At 36.9% G+C, this 21,748-nt stretch overlaps 1 protein-coding gene across 2 annotated transcripts in view; it reads left to right on the top strand.

Annotated features, from left to right (window-relative positions):
* Positions 1-21,748, top strand: part of rims4 (regulating synaptic membrane exocytosis 4) — a gene marked incomplete at both ends in the record, with an annotated part of 45,265 nt that overhangs the window by 14,474 nt on the left and 9,043 nt on the right. The window contains one exon of one of the 2 annotated variants that reach the window (XM_079241470.1): positions 17,505-17,649. In XM_079241470.1, coding sequence (XP_079097596.1) covers positions 17,505-17,649 — 145 coding nt within the window. The remainder of the gene's footprint in view (positions 1-17,504; positions 17,650-21,748) is intronic. The other variant, XM_079241469.1, reaches the window with a different exon arrangement.

The following is a 21,748-nucleotide window of genomic DNA, read 5'->3' as shown; positions in this document are numbered from 1 at the left end:
TAGTTGCAGCTTCTGCAGCTTGATGTTTGCATTAATGCAGAAACTAAACTTGCTGAGGACAAACTATCTGCATGCTAAATTGCAATGACTTTGCTAGGATTAAAGTCTTTGTTATCAGGTGAGCTCAACTGGATTTACAGTGCATCACCCCTCTCAGATTTCGGGCTCAGTCACTTTTGGACCAAATTTATGCCCCTTTTATGTATGTAAACAGAAATGTTTGTTTTAAATGTCAAATACCCACATAGTCCAATGTGTGTTTCACGTTGACATGGTTGTTATGCAATAGATCCACCTGATTTCATCTCCTACTCCCGACATCAGTTTCAGTGGCAGTGAAGCAAAGCTGGTGACAGTTGAAGAGATAATGATAACTCACATTCCCAGAAACCGGCATAAGAAGCAGCAGCAATATAGATTCCGATGATCTGTGTGCCTATGCCAGCTTCGTTTTATTTGTTCCTTTCATTAGTCAGCAGTTATTCGGTGCAACACTGTACTCACAGTTTTCAGTAGTAATGCTCCATAAGGGAAGGGGTGGGAGGGGTGGGGGTAAGGGTCTCTAAATTTAACCTAAGAGTGAGTGTGAGGGAGAGTGCTTTACCACTGGGAGCTGTTGGAATGTTGGGAATCTGGGAAATGTTTAGATTTTCTTCATTCATCAGCTGCCAAAGTAAACCATAAATTTTCATCTGTACCCACCAAGACAGATGATGGTTTGGTTTAAGACAGAAAAATGAAAAATCTGTGTTTACATTTTCTTATTCCAAAAGGAAAAACAAAACAAAACACAAAAACACCAAAAACAAACAAACTAAACTGCTGGTCTTAAATGCTCACCTTGATGCAGGAAGGTACAGGTCTCAGTTGTTTGATCGGTCTGGGATGAAGAGCAAAACCACCAGTTTGGCCAGATACAAGAAAGGAGAAGGAGAAGTAGGGGTCAAATAGCCAATCTCACAGCACATGTACAAGTTGTATTTACACACACACACACAGACACACACTATATTCAAGGACAGAGGCTATATACCACAACAATCCCTATTTCACGACATATCAATCATGGGTTAAAAACTTTCCCAGTATGACTGAACGAATTTGGCTCCAGTTTAATATCAACACTCATGTTTCTCCTTTTGGCGTCATGTTGCTGATTAACTTCCTGATGAAAAGCAAAGATGACTATCCGATGTTATTGTCGGGTCTAATTAACTCATGTAATTGAATGTAATGCTGCTATAATTTGCTGACATCCCAAATCTGATCCACGCTGACAAACCTCGAGGTGCCAGATGTTTTTGTCCCTTTTGTACAGCAGTAATCCTGATAAGTCAATGTGCAGACGCACATCAGTGCAAAATCAATTTCCTGTCGAACCTCTTCACTTTTACTTCTTTAAGGTTTAGTAGAGGAAAATGCACTGGCATTTGCAGCAGTGACAAACTCCCCAATGAAAACTTCAGTCTGCAAACATTTCCCTTCAGCGGTGAGGCATGAAGCGGCACTGGTGGAGCTGATGGCTGAGCTGTAAGAGAAACACTTTCTCCATGAGCAGCATTTTATGGTTGAATGGTGGCTCCGCCGGTGGTTATTTAGCAAGATGCTGCCTGTTGCTCACAGAGGTCATGAGTGTTTGGAGGGTTGTCAAGACTGTGAAGACTCACTTAAAGAGATTTAAAGTTTCAGTTACTCATTTTCTTCCTGTTCCCAAACAGACGTTCCCATTTTCAGTGATGGTTTTAAAAAAAAAAAATCTCTAACCTGGCAACTTTACAACATGGAACTAGTGTTTCTTATTTTAGAGGATGCTATAAAATGTGCATTTTTGAGGCTACATTTATATCTAATGACTCCTCACCGAAAAGGACCAGTTTGTCCGAACTCAGTTTGTGCTTAAAGACTTTTTGATTGATCAGTTCTTGTGCTGAACTGGAAAGACTAGCAATTAAGTATGAGATCATCTCACATGATGAAGCTTTTGATGTGTTACAGCTGTTAGGTTGGAGAGTATGAATAAATCCTTAAGAGGTGAGATAAAGTGGTTCAACTAGAGAAACTTTGAAAACAACAAAAACAGCTACAAAAAAGTGAAAATCTTTGTCAACTAAAAGGAAGTGGATTTCCACAATAAGTAGGAAGAAACTACAAAAAAATAAATAAAATGCATTTATACCAACACACAAATTTTAATGCTAATTTTTAAAATATTGAACAGTGAATTATTCATCACAGAAAAAAAAGAAGCTATACCATTTCTGTAAAATTACTCTTTGCTCAGGCGTTTTGTTCATTTCCAGAAGCGCTTGTTGAAGCCCTCTATTGTGGAGCGGTTATTCCTCTCCGCTGCCCTGCGGTATCAACACAGACCTTGGCATAGAAAAATAAAATGACAACAGTGTCAGCGTTAATAGAGAACAGAGGACTCTGAGGTGCGTGCGTGTGAATGAGTGAAAACAGGAGTGGCTTTTTGTGTGTAGGTGAGAGTTCTTGTTTAAATCATCTCAAATTTGTTTAATTGGAAGCACAGAAAAAATGTGTTAATCTTTTTACATTGAAGCAACACAGTAAAATTGTGCAGTCATCACTTCCACATTACAAAACGCAGAAAAAACGCAGGCCAGAAATAAAAACCGACTGTGGAATTTGTCTTTGATTAATATTAGTTCTGGCAAAGCTGTGACAAAAGCCTTCTTATGGATGTACTAGTGACTGGCTTATTTGCATAATATCTGTTAACAAAACCATGTATGTATGGCTCCTATGCACCGCAAACTCTTCTTCTATGGTGTTTTTTTTTTTTTTTTTAAGTTTTTTTTCCTTCCCTGCTTATGGAACAAGATGATACCAGTCAATCATATTTGAAATTTAGATACAGAAAGATAATTAAGTAAAATAGAGAGATAAAAAAATAAAAAGCTGAAGCTTGAAATCCACCAGAAAAATAGAATTTTTAAGCAAGGAACCTAGTTAAACTACTGTGTATCTGTACTGAAATGTAAAGTAATATCCTTTTTTATGGCTTCATGGTATGATTTGTATCCTTTTAGCAGTTTGACAGAAACCATGTGTGTAATTGATAAAGTTCATGTGAAACCCCACTAAATGGTAAAACCATGCTACCTGCTGACCTAAGCTGGTAGGCTGCTTTTATTTCCCCATTGCTAGTAAAGTATAATTTATAGGAAAATCAAAGTTAATTGAAGCTGTTTGCATTCACAAAACAACTTATGTTGGTTGGTGGGCTGCCTTCAAGATTTATCACTGATAAACAACAGTAATGGGGAACTTCAGAGCCCACGGCCCGTGTGAGGTACAGGACTTCCTGTGGCTAGTGGCAGACCTCGACGCTGCTCATCTGACATGCACCAAGTGGATGCCTTAATAGCTTCGTGCACCATAACATCAGGTTCATAGTAATGCATACAAATGTTACAAAATATGTATCAATTAGTGTCCTAATACAGCTTCCCCTCTTTAATCCATCCTCTGGGATGCAGCTAACTGTATTGCTATAGTTTATGATGTTTATCTCTCAGTGGAGAGAAATATTAGCTGTCTAATTCCCTAAAAAAACGTTTATCAGTCTGCTTAACTTCTTTATGAAAACATACATAGCTTTTCAGGAGCAGAAATATGAGATTTTTTTTTTTCATTGTAGCACCGACTTTCATTTTAATCTTTGTATTTGTCAATTTAATTTAGAATTGATGTCTTTTGTGTTTTCCCATCTTAGCAGATTTATTTTTCTTTTCTGAGACTGCCTTCTTCTCTTATCTTTTTGCCTCAATCTACCTCTTGTTTGTTTGTGGCAGCATATAACCACAGATTCCCAGAATCCATCAAGTTGTTTTCTTTTTAAGTTAAGAATTTGAGTTTGTTTGAATAAAATCAGCCAGAGATGTCCTTATTTATGGAGCTATTAAAGCACATGTATATCAATAATTCATAAATATGCTGACGTCAGTGTCCTTGTCTACTCCCTGCTGCCACCACACTGAGCATTTTCCCAAGCAGGCCTCTGGGATGAAAGGAGAGGGCTGACTGAGGCTCAGTCAATCTTACACAGTCATGGCTCGCAGCCCGAGCTTACATTTAGTTTTACACTCTGCTTAGATGACCTCATTCGCAAACTATTTAAGAGGAAAAAAAACAATCAAAACTCTAAAATATAAAAAACAGACTTAAGTTATGTGCAAATCATGGCCTTTGTTTTATTGAAAAAAAAACAAGTAATATATCAGGTATTGAACTGAGAAAAAATTTAAATTTCCAGAATTTATCATTCATTCATTCATTCATTTTCTGAACCGCTTAATCCAATTCAGGGTCGCGGGGAAGCTAGAGCCTATCCCAGCTGGCTTTGGGCGACAGGCAGGGTACACCCTGGACAGCTCGCCAGTCCATCGCAGGGCCCAGAATTTATCATTATTATCATTAGTTTTGTGATGGTTTTGATGGTATTTCTGTGAAGTCAGGATGTGAATTGTAATACCTGTGTTGCATCATGTTTTCTGTAAATGTGGGCGGTGAGAGCAATACTTAAAACTGCTTGTGGCTTAGAAAGTTTAGCACTCAGACTCACCCAGATGGAGCCTTGCTGTTGGGATACTGGCAAGATGTGGTTTAGCACCATCTTTCTAAAAATATTAAAATAATAACCATTATTAATAGCCGTTAATAATAGCCATTATTATAATAACACTAATATTCTTTTATGTGTATATATATACACACACATATATATATATATATATATATATATATATATATATATATATATATATATATATATATATATATATATGTATATATATATATATATATATATATATATATATATATATATATATATATATATATATATATATATATATGTGTGTATATATATATATATATATATATATATATATATATATATATATATGTATATATATATATATATATATATATATATATATATATATATATATATATATATACTGCTCAAAAAAATAAAAGGAACACTAAAGTAACACATTGTAGATCTGAATGAATGCAATATTTTTATTAAATACTTTGTTCTTTCCATAGTTGAATGTGCTGACAACAAAAATCACACAAAAATTATCAATGAAAATTAAATGTATCAACCCATGGAGGTCTGGATTTGGAGTTATACTCAAAATTAAGGTGGAAAAACACACTACAGGCTGATCCAACTTTGATGTAATGCCCTTTAAACAAGTCAAAATGAGGCTCAGTAGTGTGTGTGGCCTCAGTGCGCCTAAATGAACTCCCTACAATGCGTAGGCATGCTCCTGATGAGGCGGCAGATGTTCTCCTGAGGGATCTCCTCCCAGACCTGGACTAAAGCATCCGCCAACTCCTGGACAGTTTGTGGTGCAACTTGGCGTTGGTGGATGGAGCGAGACATGATGTCCCAGATGTGCTCAGCTCGATTCAGGTCTAAGGAATGGGCGGGCCAGTCCATAAAATTAAATCCTTCGTGTTGCAGGAACTGCTGACACACTCCAGCCACATGAGGTCTAGCATTGTCTTGCATTAGGAGGAACCCAGGGCCAACCGCACCAGCATATGGTCCCACAAGGGTCTGAGGATCTCATCTCAGTACCTAATGGCAGTCAGGCTACCTCTGGCAAGAACATGGAGGGCTGTGCGGCCATCCAAAGAAATGCCTCCCCACACCATTACTGACCCACTGCCAAACCGGTCATGCTGGAGGATGTTGCAGGCAGCAGATCGTTCTCCATGGCGTCTCCAGACTGTCACATCTGTCACATGTGCTCAGTGTGAACCTGCTTTCATCTGTGAAGAGCACAGGGCACCAGTGGAAAATTTGTCAATCTTGGTGTTCTCTGGCAAATGCAAAACGTCCTGCACGGTGTTGGGCTGTAAGCATAACCCCCACCTGTGGATGTCGGGCCCTCATACCACCCTCATGGAGTCTGTTTCTGACTGTTTGAGCAGACACATGCACATTTGTGGCCTGCTGGAGCTCATTTTGCAGGGCGCTGGCAGTGCTCCTCCTGTTCCTCCTATATATATATATATATATATATATATATATATATATATATATATATATATATATATATATATATATATATATATATATATATGTATTGATTGTGTGTGATTTGCTAGGAAAGTGTGGGTTGCTTGTCTATGAATGAATGAAAGTTATTCATCCATATATGTATCCTATATGGATGATTCACCATTAATCCAATCCACTTTTTCATAAAGCACATTTTAGAATCAGAACATGTCTCAGTACTGCACATCATAATGGTACCTTCACAGATGAATGGGTTGCTGCTTCTCAACTCTCTGTTGATAACAAGGAGAATAGTTCCCTCGCTGTTTAGACTGAGGCTAGTGATGTCCCTTATATCTGGGATTTTACATTTTGATTTGGTGGACCACAAGACATTTCATCCTAACTTTTTAAACCCCCAAAACACTCAATTTTGAAGTCATTGAGAACAGATGGTACCAAATTAACCAAAGCAGATATACTGGAGATGTATTTTTGTTCTGTTTCATTTCATCAGAAATGGTCTTTGCAGCAGAGATAATGTTCATATATTGTACTACGTTTTGAGAGCATTTCAGAGCTACAGCTGCATCATTCCAAAAAGATATTTATGTTCAGGTTGAACTTGTTTTTTATTTTTTTTATTTTTTATGTGAGCCTGAAACTTTTCATTTGTTCTATGTGTCATCTTAATATATTCTTTACCAATAACACATTTACTGATCATTTCATGACTCCTTGAAACCTTGAGGTTGATGACTTGCCCAACCAAATCTTCTGGATTGGTCTTTCGTCTGGAAAATGTTCATAGGGTGAAAGCTGACCATTTCTTATATTTTCAATACTAGAACTCAAAACACTCCCATCTGCAACACACTTTCTTCCTTTTTTAAATTTCTTCAAATGCCATTTTTCATGCATGTGGTATTCCATATCCCGCATGTGGTATTCCTCAATATTTGTTACTGTTTATGAAATGATGCAATACATACACCTTAACCTATACCAATTACACACCCCCTGGGACCACTGCACACATGGTATAAACTCCAAAATACATAAAAACCATGAACAAAATACATTATCAGTCAACCAAACTCATCATTCTAGCCCATTTATCATTCATCAGTCACCATTTTGACCAAGATGAAACATGACTGAGTTGCTGTTAGAGACCAATAATGGTCATCTTACAGACTGAAACCACATGAGCATCACTTCTGTTCTTCTTTGCCAACATAGTTGCTGGTTAGGCCTAGCTAGCCTTTAACAACTGGCATGCTAAGAATACTAACAAGAAGGAAAAATAGCTTCCTCATTCCACAAATAGCAACTTACTTTTGCTGGTGTGTACTTTTACTATAGGGAGTTGCCGTTTATCCCTCTCTTTGGGACATACTGTATATCTATGTCTTGTTTATTTTATTTTCATTCTTCCACAATGCATAGGTGTTCTCTATGTGGTTGTGTGAGTGTGTGCTTTTAATTTTACTGATTGAATTTAGCTTCATGAGTATAAGTAAATATACTACACAGTCTTTCTCCCTGTTTTTTCCACCACAAATCTTAGTTATAAATTTAAAATTAAGAGACTACTCACTGATGGATACTGGAAACTAATGTCTTTCTTTAAGACTACTACTCAGAACAGTCCATCTTCCACATGTTTCTAGAGGATTACAAGATACTCATAATGATTCATTTTGACAAAGGTTAAATTATGCTTATGGTATGCAATATGGTAATTAACTCTGACTTGGTCTTTCAGTCTGGAAAGGTCTCCATTGTCCAGCATTTTTGCTGCCACAAGGTTTCAAAAACCAGCTTCTTATTCATTTCCAGCCTTAGTCATCACTCATCGTCTGCATTGCTTCCAATGGGAATTTTTTCCCTCCTTTTTTAATAACTGCAATTCTTTCAGTGCCTCCCAGGGTGCTCTCCTACTGACAAGCACCTTCTGCCAGATTTGCTCTTTCTTTAATGAATAGGCTAATGGTAACAGAGCAATTCCTCTCACTGCAGCATGCCTACTTTATTTTATCAAACCATTTACAGGATTCATCTGCCGAGGTAGAGATATGCAGCACTGCCTGTCCATTTTCCTTAACATTTTATCACAGCTGTACAAATTGGAGAATGTTTAAGCCTGTAAGGACAGAAGAATAGAGTGATTTCTTGCTAATTACAGAAAGAGGCAGGGAAAAGGAAGCAAACACGACCTCAGGTGTTGGTGAAGTTGAGTTTGAAACTCGCTTCAGATTTTCCTGGAATGAGTCGATTTACCTCATTTTGTCTTTACTCATCATCCTCCTCTTCACCAACCTGCCTCAAACAGGATGTTATTTGACCATGTCTGTGCTTACAAACTCACATGACTACGATGTGAGTCACGAATTGATTGAAACAAATGTCACTTGCTTCAGTCGTCCAGCCACTAGATCTCAATCTTTTTTGTTACACAAAAGCCTTTTGTTTTGTTTTTTTTTTAATTGAAATTTATGCAACACATTTTAATTTGTCAAAAATTATAAATTGTGGGCAGAGGTTTAATCTAGTAAGTAGTAGTATGTGGAGGAGTAAACCCTCCACAAAAGCTAAAATTTAATGGTTCAAGAATTCAGTTGCAAACTGAATTTTAACAACTGCCTCCTTTTTAGCCGGTGATTTAACTCACTGCAAAGTCCCATAAAATTCATATTGGTAGTTAAATAACTACTCAGATAATAAACAAATAAACTCATGTTCTCCTTCTGTCTCTCGGTTATTCAGACGTTTCACAGCTTTAACATACCTAATTGAGATTAATGACTTAGAAACAAACCTGCACGGAAACTACTTGACAACTTGTTGAGAGCCATGAATCAGTTGTATTGGATCAGGGAACCATTAAAAATAGGCAAAAAGCTGTAGGTCCTGATATACAATGCAGTATGAAGATACTGGGGTATTTTTAAGTGATCTGGTTCAAATTACACTTAACAATGTAGGTTACTTTCAAGGATTTGGCCTTAACAATGTGGGTTTACTGGTTTAATGAAAGGTGTAGATGAAGTTATGGAGAGATTTAAAATTTGATTCTTCTTGGGTGTCTCATGTTTAAAGGAAAAAACTTAGTATTAGAATCCTGTCTCAAGATGTTAGCAACCCCCAGCTGGCTCAAGAACCCCCTGCCCCCAGAGCTGATAACTGCATTTCCAAAGTTAACAAGTGAACTTCGAGTCTCTCAAGATGATGCTGTCTAAAGTCAGCCAAGGTCTCGATTCTGGATATGTACAGGTTCCTATAAAAGGTCTCAGATGACCAATCACAATAATTTCTAGCAGACTAAAAGGTGACGCAGCTGCTGCAGCCTCAGCAGGAAGAAAAGATTACAAAGAGTCAACTGCTGACAATGAGAATGGATAAATCATTAAGCTGATTAATATCTGCCACTTCATTAAAACACAAGAAGATCCAGTGATAAATGATTCTGTATTTTATTATAATTTTATTCTCTCTTTTAAATTCTAAAAGTGCATTACATTACATATTACAACTTTCTCTCCTAACCTTGGTGGTTGCAAAACTGGCTGCTTTGAATGCTTTTTGAACCCATTTTTTTAATTAGCTTTAAATTACATAAAATCTGTATGACTGAAATGGCATCTGATGCAATTTAGCACATTTTGTTCATGTAGATTCGCAGTTATCAAGGTCATGATAGTCCCAAGACCTTGAATTAATCGTTTATCTGAAATATTTATCCAGTTCAGAACATCTTCAGAATATAGAAGCAGAAGTTCAGCTGCTTATAAGAAGGTCCTGGGATGTGCTGCAATTCATGCAGCAATTAATGTAGCTGCTATCTTTTATTAAAGATGCTTTTAAATGAAGTCAAACTGAGGTCAGTCTTTGATCCACAAAGGGGCTTTCTCACCACACACAGATGTCTTTTATATTTTCAACATTTTAAATTTTTTGGGAGATGAAGCTTATGGATGTGACTATATCTCATCTCAGAGCCAAACCTGTTGTGGAGCTGGTTCAGTATCCAGCTTGTGTTGCTATAGTAATACAACTGGGTCAACTGGTTTCATTATGATGAAATCCAGAGCTCAACCCAAAATTACTTTAAAACCCAAAATGAACTCATTTTAAATTCTATATTGATGTGTTTTCTTCGGAAATTAAAGTCACAGATGCAGGACACCAAGATGAATTAAAACAATCCAAAACTAAGTCCTTGATTCATGATGGTCCTGAACATGGTAAGGTGGTTGGCTCCAGACTAAAGATTGCAAAAGTAAAAACACAAAGTTTAGCCCAGTCTCTTGGCAACTAATTAATGGAAAACATTAATTATATTCGATCCACTCAAACAAAACTCAGACACTCTGTGTGCCAAAGCTTTGTGTGGGCTTGGCCTATGATCTCCAGATAAGTGCGAGAAATTTGCACAAACATGGTCACAAACGTCTCAAATATCTTATCGTTATCTTTGTTGTTGTTATTAAAAAGATTAAATGACGATCTGGAGGTGATGTAAATCTCTCACAGCAACTCACCGGATCTCCTAAATCTCGCACATCAACTGTCAGGAAGTGTGGAATAATTAACAAAAGAGACACAGATATGGAAGGACACAAAGAAGAGAAAGCACAACTGACTTCTACAATAATTTGGGAAACTTTTATCCATTACAACAATTAAGCTACATGTATATCATGTTTATGAAGGGAAGCCAATGGACTGCCTGGAGAGAACAAATACATTCACAAGGAGAACATGCAAACTCCACACAGGAAGGCCACTGTTCAATCCCCCCCCAACCCAAGGCTCAAACCAGCAATATTCTTGCTGTGAGGCCACATGCTAACCACTACGCCACGTCAGAGTTTGCGAAGACAGACGGAATCAGGAAGTTGTCTAGACATACCGTGGGCATTTATGGGACAGCTGAAAAGTCTCTGTCCTTCAGGTAATTTGGGCCACAAGGTATGACCTACCTCTTCCTACAGTTTTCTTGTCTGTTAGTGGGTGTGTCGAGCAGATTCGTTGACTGAATGAGGGACAGTTATTTTTATACCTGCTCTGCTTTCATTAAAACTTCTCTGCAGGGAGACAAACTAATGAGTCCCAGCTCTCTGACTGCTTCATCACTTTTGTGCATCACCTCAGACATTTTTGGTGTTACATCACAGTGGGTGCTCTACATCACATGACTGAACTACATTCACGACAAATGTAGGAGGCTAATTTAGATTGATGCAACTTTTGTCCTTTCTCAGAGGCATGGTGAAGATGAGATCAGACAAGCACCGATGGGCTAGCTGATGGAAATTGGGGTTCACTTTTCATTAATTGGTGTGAAATCACAATAATATCCAATGGGAATTATATACCATAATACAAAATAATGCTTTAACTAACCCACTGAGAAATTCCATTACTTTTTAACCTTTACAGCGGTGCTAGAAGTTTGGATTTACTTGGTTTGGACCAGACTTTTCAACACACCGCTGCAGACAGGTGAAATCTGGGTAACAGAGTAGAAAGGAAATGAAAAAGACAAAATATTTCAGTGTTACAAAATGGTAACTGCAGCAGACTTAAGGTCTCAAGTATTTGGAGATATATCAACAGCAACAGCTGGTTATAGAGAGAGGGGGGGGGGGAAAGTGGCCCAGCTTGGCTTCCCAAGCAGATGCTGGCTGGTCAACATGTTTCCATTCACCAACAAACATTTTCAAAACATTTGTGATTTAGGGTCATTATATGTGGTTGGTTTTCGCGGTAAAAGAGATTCATCAGTCAAGCCAGTTTTAAGGGATTAACCAATCCCCTCTGTTTGTTTTTTCTTTCAGAAAAGTTCATATAATGTGGGAATTGTACATAAATCTCTTAAAAAAATCGGACTTTATAAATGTCATAAATACAACGTAAATGTTCAATCTTTTGAGTACCTGTTATGGTGTATATTATATGACATACTGAGACTAATACTTTTAATTAAATAACAGGCTGAGACTATTTGGATGTCTGAATGTAAGTCTGTTATTCGAATAAATGAACTGAATAAAGTTTAACACACTTGAGGAATAATTGATCTTTGCTTCCTCAACTGAGAGTCTCTAATACATTTAAAACTTGCGAAATTTTTAATTAAACTTTCGTATTAAAGCTTCTTTAAAAAATTACAAATATTATATATAAGTATTAAGTAAAATAAGTGAAATTATCAAAGCAAATTACAAACACTATTCTACTTAATCAAATCACATGTGATGACACAACAAAAGACTAAAATGGTAAACAAATCCTCACAGAAGGGACCAGAAACAGGGATGGAGATGACTAATGTTTGCAGCATGTTTGAAAACCTTTTTCATTAACTTGACATACAAAAATGGCCAAATCTTGGAAGAGAGATGATGGATTTGTTTGGAAGCTATCTGCAGGCTGGATAAGGGAGGATAATACAAACGATGTAAGCTGACAGCGCTATATAGAATGATGAGCAAGGCATTTGTGGTTTAAAATGGACCTTAATTCACTACGATAGATTAAGTCCAGGATATGTAGGTATTCTCGAATAACATGCATAAAAATGACTTCACATTGATCCATCAGAGACATAACAAAAAGCAGAAAAACACTTTGTGAGGTCTTAAAATAAAGGGAAAATACTCTTAATCTCTGGGTAGTAACAGGAAGAGTAGTAACAGTTGGAATAATCATGAACTGTGATATATAGAGAATATCATAAGTTTAGTTTGTTGGCATGAAAAATATGTCAAACTGCATATATATATATATGTCAAAAAATGAAAGGTTTTCAGATTAACAGCCTACCGTTTCCATGTAATTCTTAAAGCAAAGACTTTCAGCCATCACATTGAGATGAAAGACAACAAAATGGATGCGCTCATTTAGAAAGTATCCAGAGTAGCAACAGCACAGGGAATGTAAATAGGTGTTTACCTGCTAATTATTTAACTCTTTCCATTTTGAGTGAACCACCTCTGACAAAAACCTTCCTCCTTGACAGGTTTTTGGTCTTCATCATCTCACAGAGGAATCTGTCAGCGAGGCTTAAAGCTGTGGCTTATAGCATCATCTTTCCTTTCATCTTAAATGGCTCGTTCAGTGAAGTTTTCTGACATTTGAGGGACTAAGAGCGATTAAATCAGTTGCATAAAAGCAGTTTTTAAGCGGAGAAAGAGATACGGTAATGCAGGCAGACAGATGAGTGGAATTTTGTCAAAAAGAATCAGCCTTCAAATGTTGCAAATAAGAAATCTGTCAGTCTTGATTGCCTGTTGCGATGGCTTTTTACTGCAGATAAAAGCTGACTTAGATTTAAAGTGAACAGAGATAAATATCCCATCAGTGCCATGAAAAGGGTTGGTATGAAGCAGAGGGTTTGATGTTGGTCCAGCTATTAGCTACCTGGGGTAAATCGTGTATCTTTACACCTGCCTGAAGAAACCAATAGCATATGCAATTTTCTATCAAGTATCTAATCCCTCGGAATGACCTTAGCTCAAGCTCTTGTCCTCATCCTGAAACTGAATGATTTACTTTACAAAAACGTTCTTTTTTCTAAAAAAAAAAAATGGTCAGGCTCTATAAGATTCATGTCCCTTCAACAGACGCTCACACACATAGAGATAAAAACAAGCCAATGTGAAACATAACATGGCTCTGCCTTCAAAAGTCTCAGAGCATCTTCAGTGCTGACTTGGGTTCCACTGCAATCTCCATGGTTACAGCTTCCATGTCCATGGCAACCGTGTATGTCACTGCTGATGACACAAGCTGTGCCCAAAATCATTCCTTCATTCACTCAGTCATCGCTCTCTATAGAAAAGACTCAGCAGTGCTGCAGATGCTCAGTCATGCAATCATGGTTTTCCCACCAGTGAATGCAGAACATTACAATGTAAAGTTCTGATTAGAAAGAGGGGTACATACAAAGGACCTAAAAAATCAGCTGCAGTCTAGTGCAAGAAGATTTTTTTTTTAACAGCAGATGTGTTTATGTGTTAATTCATGAATCTCAGCAGATCACACAGGCTTCATGTTCTTGCATGCTGGAGGCTCTTGAAGCAGGTCTGATTGTTTTAAGTTGCTTTAACTGTTGTGGGAAAATTTCCCTTCATTCACTTTTCATCACTGCTTTCTGTATCACCTGCCTAGTGATAACAAACTTAGGATTGTAGAATTTGAGATATGTTGCATGTGAAGTTTTTTTTGGGGGGGGGTTTGTTTGTATTGAAAAAAGAGAATCAAGATTTATGATCATTCTGACCAATAATTTTCTTTCCTGCCTGGTTCAAGACGTTCAATTTTGACAACATAAAAAATAAGTTTCAGAATATTATTCATACACTTATTCAAACTCCGATGGATCCTTTCCTGGTATGGAACGATAATGTGCAATAATAAACATGTTCAACATGAATTTTCCTAAATATTCCATCTATGTGTGAATGGTTCCTGGTCTAAACCCCAGACGAATTCCCAAACATAGAAAAAACACGCAAAGTATATTCAAACATATTCTTTTTGAACAAATACAGCAATCTTTTATATAAAGATGGATAAACAGTGAGCAAGAGAGAGAGAGATGGTGAGGGTTGTTCATATTCAGGTGCAATGAGCTCAGGTGCTTAAATGAAAACGTACCCCCACCCCTCCTCAGGAACCGATGTGGTAAGGACTCATACACACACACAAACGGTTGGAGAAGGACTGAGTATTCCATGAGGAGTTACTCATGAGCACACCAGTGATGGAAATTGTAAGTTGGTAACATATAACCACCGGCCTGTAAATAAGAGCTTATTTCAGTTACGTTTGTTTCTAAATATTTACGCTCAACAAATCTGACAAACTCTAAATTCTGATATGGTAATTCTTTGGTGTCTGGGCCCCTGTTTATACGCTAGATCGCTTCTGGGGATTCCCAATTTCACAAAACATACTTTGATTAAACATTATTTGTATTTGGTGTATTTAATCAATTTGTAAAATAAAGGAAATAATATGAATGATGAATAAACATTTGCATCATCATGAATATGAAGTAAAGTGAAACGCCAACTAGTAAATCTTATTTTTCAACATTCATTACAATACAGACAGAAGCAAAACAAGAATGACAACTATTCAGTGGATTAGCATTGTTTCAAATATGAATAATGCAGAAAGAAAAATGCTTTACTCCAGCCTGGTTATAACCATTAGGTCACAACTGGAACAGATATATTTTTTTATGTGAAACTCTTACTGATGTAGAGGATGCTCTTTAGTTGCATGCTTGCAAAAGTCGTTTACAATACAAAACTCTGGAGTCTGATCCAGTTATAAAAATAGTTTCCTTTCTAACTCTGTTAACATGCGGCTCTATCACAATGTACTGTTCAGTCTAAATGAAATACTGTGTGGTTATGTATGATGTTAGAACTGTGAATATGTCAATCTTTTAGCAGATACATGAGCTGGAATAACACTGGAGTTACTCCTTGTTGCTTTTGCATGAAGGTACCTAATGTGACCTAATTATTTTATAGTAATTTTTGTTGGTATTTTAAGGATTTATTTATTTTTTTTTGCAAAGAAATTATTTCAGTTGCGAACTAGCTTTGAACTTGGTTGGACATTTGCTTCATTATATACATATCTGGATGGTCATTCATCTGAAAATGATGAATGTTTCATTGAGTAAAGTTCCTATTCTAAAGCATATCCTGCAGCTATAGTAGAGTTTATTTCTAAAAATAGTTATGTATGACATTGAAGACAGTCTTTGAAATGAAAATATTTCGTGAGTGAGTCACCATTGTTCAATGTCAACAAGCAGTGTCTATCCACAAACAGCAGCAACAGACTGAAATCAGGTCATAAATAGATGCAGCAGACATCAGCGACTCCTTCAGAAGTCATGAAATCTTTTGTTTAGTTATGCAAGGACTGTTTATGAATTTAGCTGTGTTTTATTTCAATTGCAGCTGTTAATTATTTTAAATAAAATCCACAAAGCAGTTTAAGAAATAATAATAATAATATTAATGATAATAATTATTATTATAATAAAAAAAAAAAAACAGGCAGAGCCAGCTTCATCAAAACTAATTTTTGAGCAAAAGAATTATTTCAACTGATTTATACATTTTCTTTTTTTTAAAAATTAATCATATTTGGCTCTTTGTAATTAACATCAGTGATGATAGAGTTTGCATGGACAAACACAGGAGATGACTGATCATGTGGAACTAGTCAGGAAGCAGAAGCAGTAACCCAAATCTGCCAACGTCCCGTCCCACATGAACACGATGGAAATAGCACCATTCTAGGTCAGTCTTTAATAATTGCAGAAGTAACTTTGCAGCACTCTGTTTGTTAGTGAGTAGGCCACCCTTTCTTATAGCATTCCTCTTTCCAAGTACCTGATATGTTTAGTATTAGATAAACCGTGTATCTGTCTCATTTAATCACTTTCAGGATTATCAGCAAAAACTACAATAAAACTAAAATCACAACAATATCCATACAGTTACACACACTTTGGTAGTTTCTGTATTACTGGGTGTCCTTGCACACATCTTGACTGTCATGTCCTAAAAAGAAAGTTAAAGAGCTTCTGTTTGAGCTTTTTCATATAAATGCCATCACCATCTCACACACACACACACACACACACACACACACACACACACACACACACACACACACACACACACACACACACACACACACACACGCACTACAAACACTTTGAGGGCAGAGGTCTAATCATAATGCGCATCATGCATTGATTTTGTGGTCAATTTTCCAACAAGATGTATGTCCCTGATCTAAGGCAGTTCATATGCATTTCAGTGTTTCAAAAGTGGGAATGTGCCAGTAATGCATATGTGACTTTCATGGTTAATGATAAAAGAAAAGAATAAGTGCACTACATGTTAACTTACTTGCCTTTATGAACAATTAGTCCGAATTAAAAATACACACAGCGCAGGAGAACACAAGCAGTGAACGACAGATTCATATTACCTTTGCTGAGAATCAACACATGGAAGAGAACAGTGATGTACTGAGCTGTGATACAAACTTCTACCTCGGAGCTCATCACTGCTTAAGCAAAGTAGTTTTAAACTAAATTTAAAAAAAAAAAAGTTTTTTATATAAGGGTTAATGTTTAAGTTCTGATAAACTACTTTTCTCTATATAAATATATATATATATATATATGTATATATATATATATATATATATATATATATACATATATATATATATATATATATATATATATATATATATACATACATATATAAAGACTATTGTAAAGGGTTTTTTTTCCAACCATTTTCCTCATCAGGTCTGTGCTTTTTGAGTGATGCAGTGCATCAACACTGCACTCTCTCTATGTGTGCAGCGGCTTAATTTAGGGCTCATTTGTCTACGTGTCTCCCTGCAGTGGATACAGATGGCAGGAAGTTGAAAGGCGGCATCCAGAGGAGCACGGAGACAGGCTTGGCTGTGGAGATGCCCAGTCGGACTGTCCGCCAGGCCAGCCATGAATCCATAGAGGACAGCATGAACAGCTATGGCTCGGAAGGGAAGTGAGTAATAATCCTCAGTTATGTGCAACGTAAACGCTGTGCAAACCTAACTTTAGATGAAAATAACATGCATCCTATCAGCTTTTTAAAAATCTGATGTACTTATTGAACTGCTAATGTGGGGTTTTAAACTCACTGTATATTTATATGAAGGCAGAATATTTTCAAGAATACTAATGAATTTGGCTCTTCCCCTCCTGTGAATGAACACTGTGATGTAGAGGAGTCTCCATTTACAACTTAAGTTCCAAAAAAAAATGGGACATTTTAAAGAGTGAATAAAACAGAAAGTAATGATTTGCAAATCTAATATATCTACATTTTACTGTTGACAGAACATAAAAGGAAAAACAAAATAAAAAAACATGTCAGATATTGTAACAGAGACATTTTACAATTTTTGGAACATACTAGACCATTTTAAAACTATTGGAAGCAAAACATCTCAAAATGGTTTAGATGTTTTAGCTTCAACAAAAACGCTGGAATTGTGATTAAATCAGAAGCAGTTAGATGTGCATTTGACAATTTTTTTGAAATTCAGAGAACTCTTTTGTTTTTTTATTTTCCATTTTCTTTTATCGTCGTTTTCTTCCTAACCAGCATTGTGTTAGTGTTTTCGTCTTTTGTGCAACTGAAAAAAAGCTGGCAGAGGATTTGTGGACAGAAAGAGAGAAAGAGCATGCAGTGAAAGCCAGTCGAAAAGCACCTATGACATCAGTAATATTATTATAATACTACTACACATAAGCCTACGAGGACACATGCAGATCTGTGCCAGCCTGGCTACCAGCTTGAGTCCAGCACTTACATAACTAAACAAGTCAGACATACAGACTGATGTAGGCTTGGAGGTTTGAAAGTGGAAAATATGATGGGAGAAAAACAAGCAGAGGCATAAAGGCATAAAGGCATGGATGACTTTCTCAATGGGTGTTTGCATGATTAATAAAAATCCATTTTTATTTGAAATGCTCTGATAGCTATCTGTCTATCTATCTATCTATCTATCTATCTATCTATGTTTATACATCTCTCTCTCTCTCTCTCTCTCTCTCTATACACACACACACACACACACACACACACACACACACACATGTATATATATATAACCAAGATAATCAGTGAAAATCCCAAATGAGTTGAAAAGGAAGTGAAAAGTATGCAGGGCAGATGCAAAGCAGACATAAAAACGGGACAGATTCAAGCTATTTCTTCCTACTGTTCTGAAGGGTAATGTGGGATCACAACATGAACTTGAAGTGCTAAGAAAGTCTCAAAAAGAATGTGGGGAATGCAATATTAGGTGCTTCACCGAGGCATGGCTGCATCAATGCATCTAAACTATACTGTATCCGTGCCCAGCTTCAAGACTTTGCATGCAGATCACAATAACAAAAATGGTGGAAAGTTAAGGGGACGTGGAACTGAGGTGCCTTTAACTATCGGTGGTGCCATCCTGGATATGTGTCTCTATAAAAGGGAAGATCAGCACAAGGGACATCAAACTGTTACCTGTGAATTTCCATCATTATTTTTTACCATGAGTATACCTGTGCTGTTTTGGTAGAAGTTTGTTGCTATGCTAAAACAAGGCATTCTCACGCATTCATTGTGATCTCTGGAGACTTCAGCGTCTCCTTCTCTGCAACTTTAACAGAACTCCAACGATTTTTAGCTGCTTTACCAGAGAAAATAAAATGTTTGACTTATTTCATGCAAATGTTAAAAATGCAAACAGCTTCTCTGCCCTGCCTATTTTTGGAAGATCAGACTGTAATAATCTGCTTCTTCTCACCTCCTTCTCTCCACCTTCTCACCAAGCCCATCATTCATCACCAACCAGCCATCACACAGACTATTTAAACCAGGTCTAATAAAACTGAAGATGCTCTGAGTGTTTTGAGGCCTCTAGGAACAGTTGCTTTCCCAGTAACTGTCATGATGTGTTTTGTGTTGTGTCTTTAGTTCTAGTTTCCTGTTTTATTTAGTAGTTTTACGTATTTAGCCCCCTTGTGTCTTGTTTCCTGTTTTGCTTCCTGTTCATTCGATTCACCTGGACTTATTAGTTAGGTTATTTGTAGCGGAATAGGCCTCTACAAATTATGAATTTATTAATTACCTCGGAGCACCACTCATCACTTTTAATTAACCTAAGATTCAGGCGGATGAGACACCTGAAATAAACTCAATTCAATAAACAGTCTCAGTTTAAAGGAGTAAATTTTAAGAACGAATGAACCAGAAATTGTGCATTCAGAAATTATGACAAGAACGGATGAATTGATTATACATATTTATTACAATGATGGTAAACATACAACAGTGGAAATGAGCAATGGTGGAGAGGTTATTGGTGAGATGGTATGATGGATTTGTCTGCATGGAATTTCATTTATGACATTAATAAGGAACGCTGAAATTAATTAAATGAGATGGAGCAGGAAGAAACTGGTTGGAATTAAGCAAATAAATCGGGATGATTATCTTACTTAAATCTTTGATAAGAACGTGTTCAATAATTCTAAATTTGGATAAGAATTCAAATTTAATTATTTAATTAGAATTTGATGTACTGGTTTGGGACATCACAAATGTCAGAGTGCTATCAGATCCTACTTTTGAAGCGGTCGCTGAGCTGGCGAACCCGGGTGGTTCTCTCCTGGACTGCGAGTCTCCGGGGAATGGACCGTCTGTCGTCAGAAGAGGCAGGTCTACGTAGCTAGTTCCAGAGCGGCGTGATGATGATCCAGATTGTCCCAAAAATAGATAGTTCCATATTTTACGTGTTAAGACGCAATGGAAAAAGTTGGAGCTACGGTTCTAGTTAATTACTGATCTCGGGAAAAATACTGGTTACAAATAAACACTTGTTGTACTTTCTCCCGTTCGGAAGAACGGTGTGTGATCAGTTCAAAGAATTAAATCACATATCAAGATAAAATAATGGAAAAGAAGAAATTCAATCAAAAACAATTAACCACAGTCATTCAGACTAAGTTAAATTGGTTGGACAACTTGAAGAATAAGAGCATGAGGTTAAGCATCTAAAGTTTCCTTCAATTGGGGAAAGAAGTTTGAATTTCTTTCAGTCTCTTTCTCAGTCAGGGGAGGGGGTTGTTCTGGCACCATGAAGTCTGGTACTTTGATGAAAGGTGTCATTTTTGACAAGAACCAGGGTTTGGTCAGATGCGACTCTCGGCATCCCCCGACCTGCAACTATAAATTGTTAGATGTTCTACTCCCTTTGTGTTGACACAGCCGCATTCTGTAGAGAGAAAAGGGTGTAAATCTCTGGGTGTCGTCCTCCTTTTGGGTCAAATGGGTCACCCTCCTCGTCCTGTGGACCAGTCTTACTGCAGAGAAAGAAATGACAATTTCTCTTAATTTCTCTTAATCCAGTTCGAATGTCTTTTAATCCTGGAAGGCCAAGATCACTACATATCCCACCTTTGTCTTGTTCTGTTTGGATACTGTGCAAGAAAGAAGTGATGCATTACATTTACCTTATTTGAGAAAAAACTTTATCAGCAATTGCATTTCTCTTCAAAACAAATTTTGAGGACAAATTAGGGATGAACCTCTTGGACCTGCTTACATCTGTTTTATTTTATTTCTTTAATCAACAGTAGGAAAGAATACAATCAACAGGCCTGTGTCAAAAAGCCCTGCAGTAGTCATTACTGGCTCCAACTAGCTGGGATGAACCCATAATACTAGGGTGGACTTCGTCATTTTCACTGAGTCTGCTGCAATTGAATCTCTTAAACCGGCCACAACTCATCTTTTCATTTATAACACACATTTACCAGCTCAAACTGGAAGCCTAAACCGACAAAGAGGCACGATGAATCAGTTTTAGCTGCCTGCACAGTAGCTGGCAACTCAGTCTCAGTCCTACTTTACAGCTGAGTCAAGCCGTCAAATCAAAAGCAATTAACAATGATTCTCAAAAAGTCCTGCTTGTCAGAAATGGTGATCTTCCATCCACAGCATGCAGGATACAGTTTAATTCAATCCATTTCTGCTTGTCGATTTCATGGCTCTCCTTTGGGAGGAAAGAAGTTACTCGTAAATTAGTTAAGTAAACTGGTTG

The sequence above is a fragment of the Telmatherina bonti genome (genome assembly GCF_933228915.1).
Source record: "Telmatherina bonti genome assembly, chromosome: 6".
NCBI classification, from domain to species: Eukaryota; Metazoa; Chordata; class Actinopteri; order Atheriniformes; family Telmatherinidae; genus Telmatherina; species Telmatherina bonti.
The sequence above is the reverse complement of the archived record's forward strand: the minus strand, read 5'-3'. Positions and strand labels throughout refer to the sequence as shown.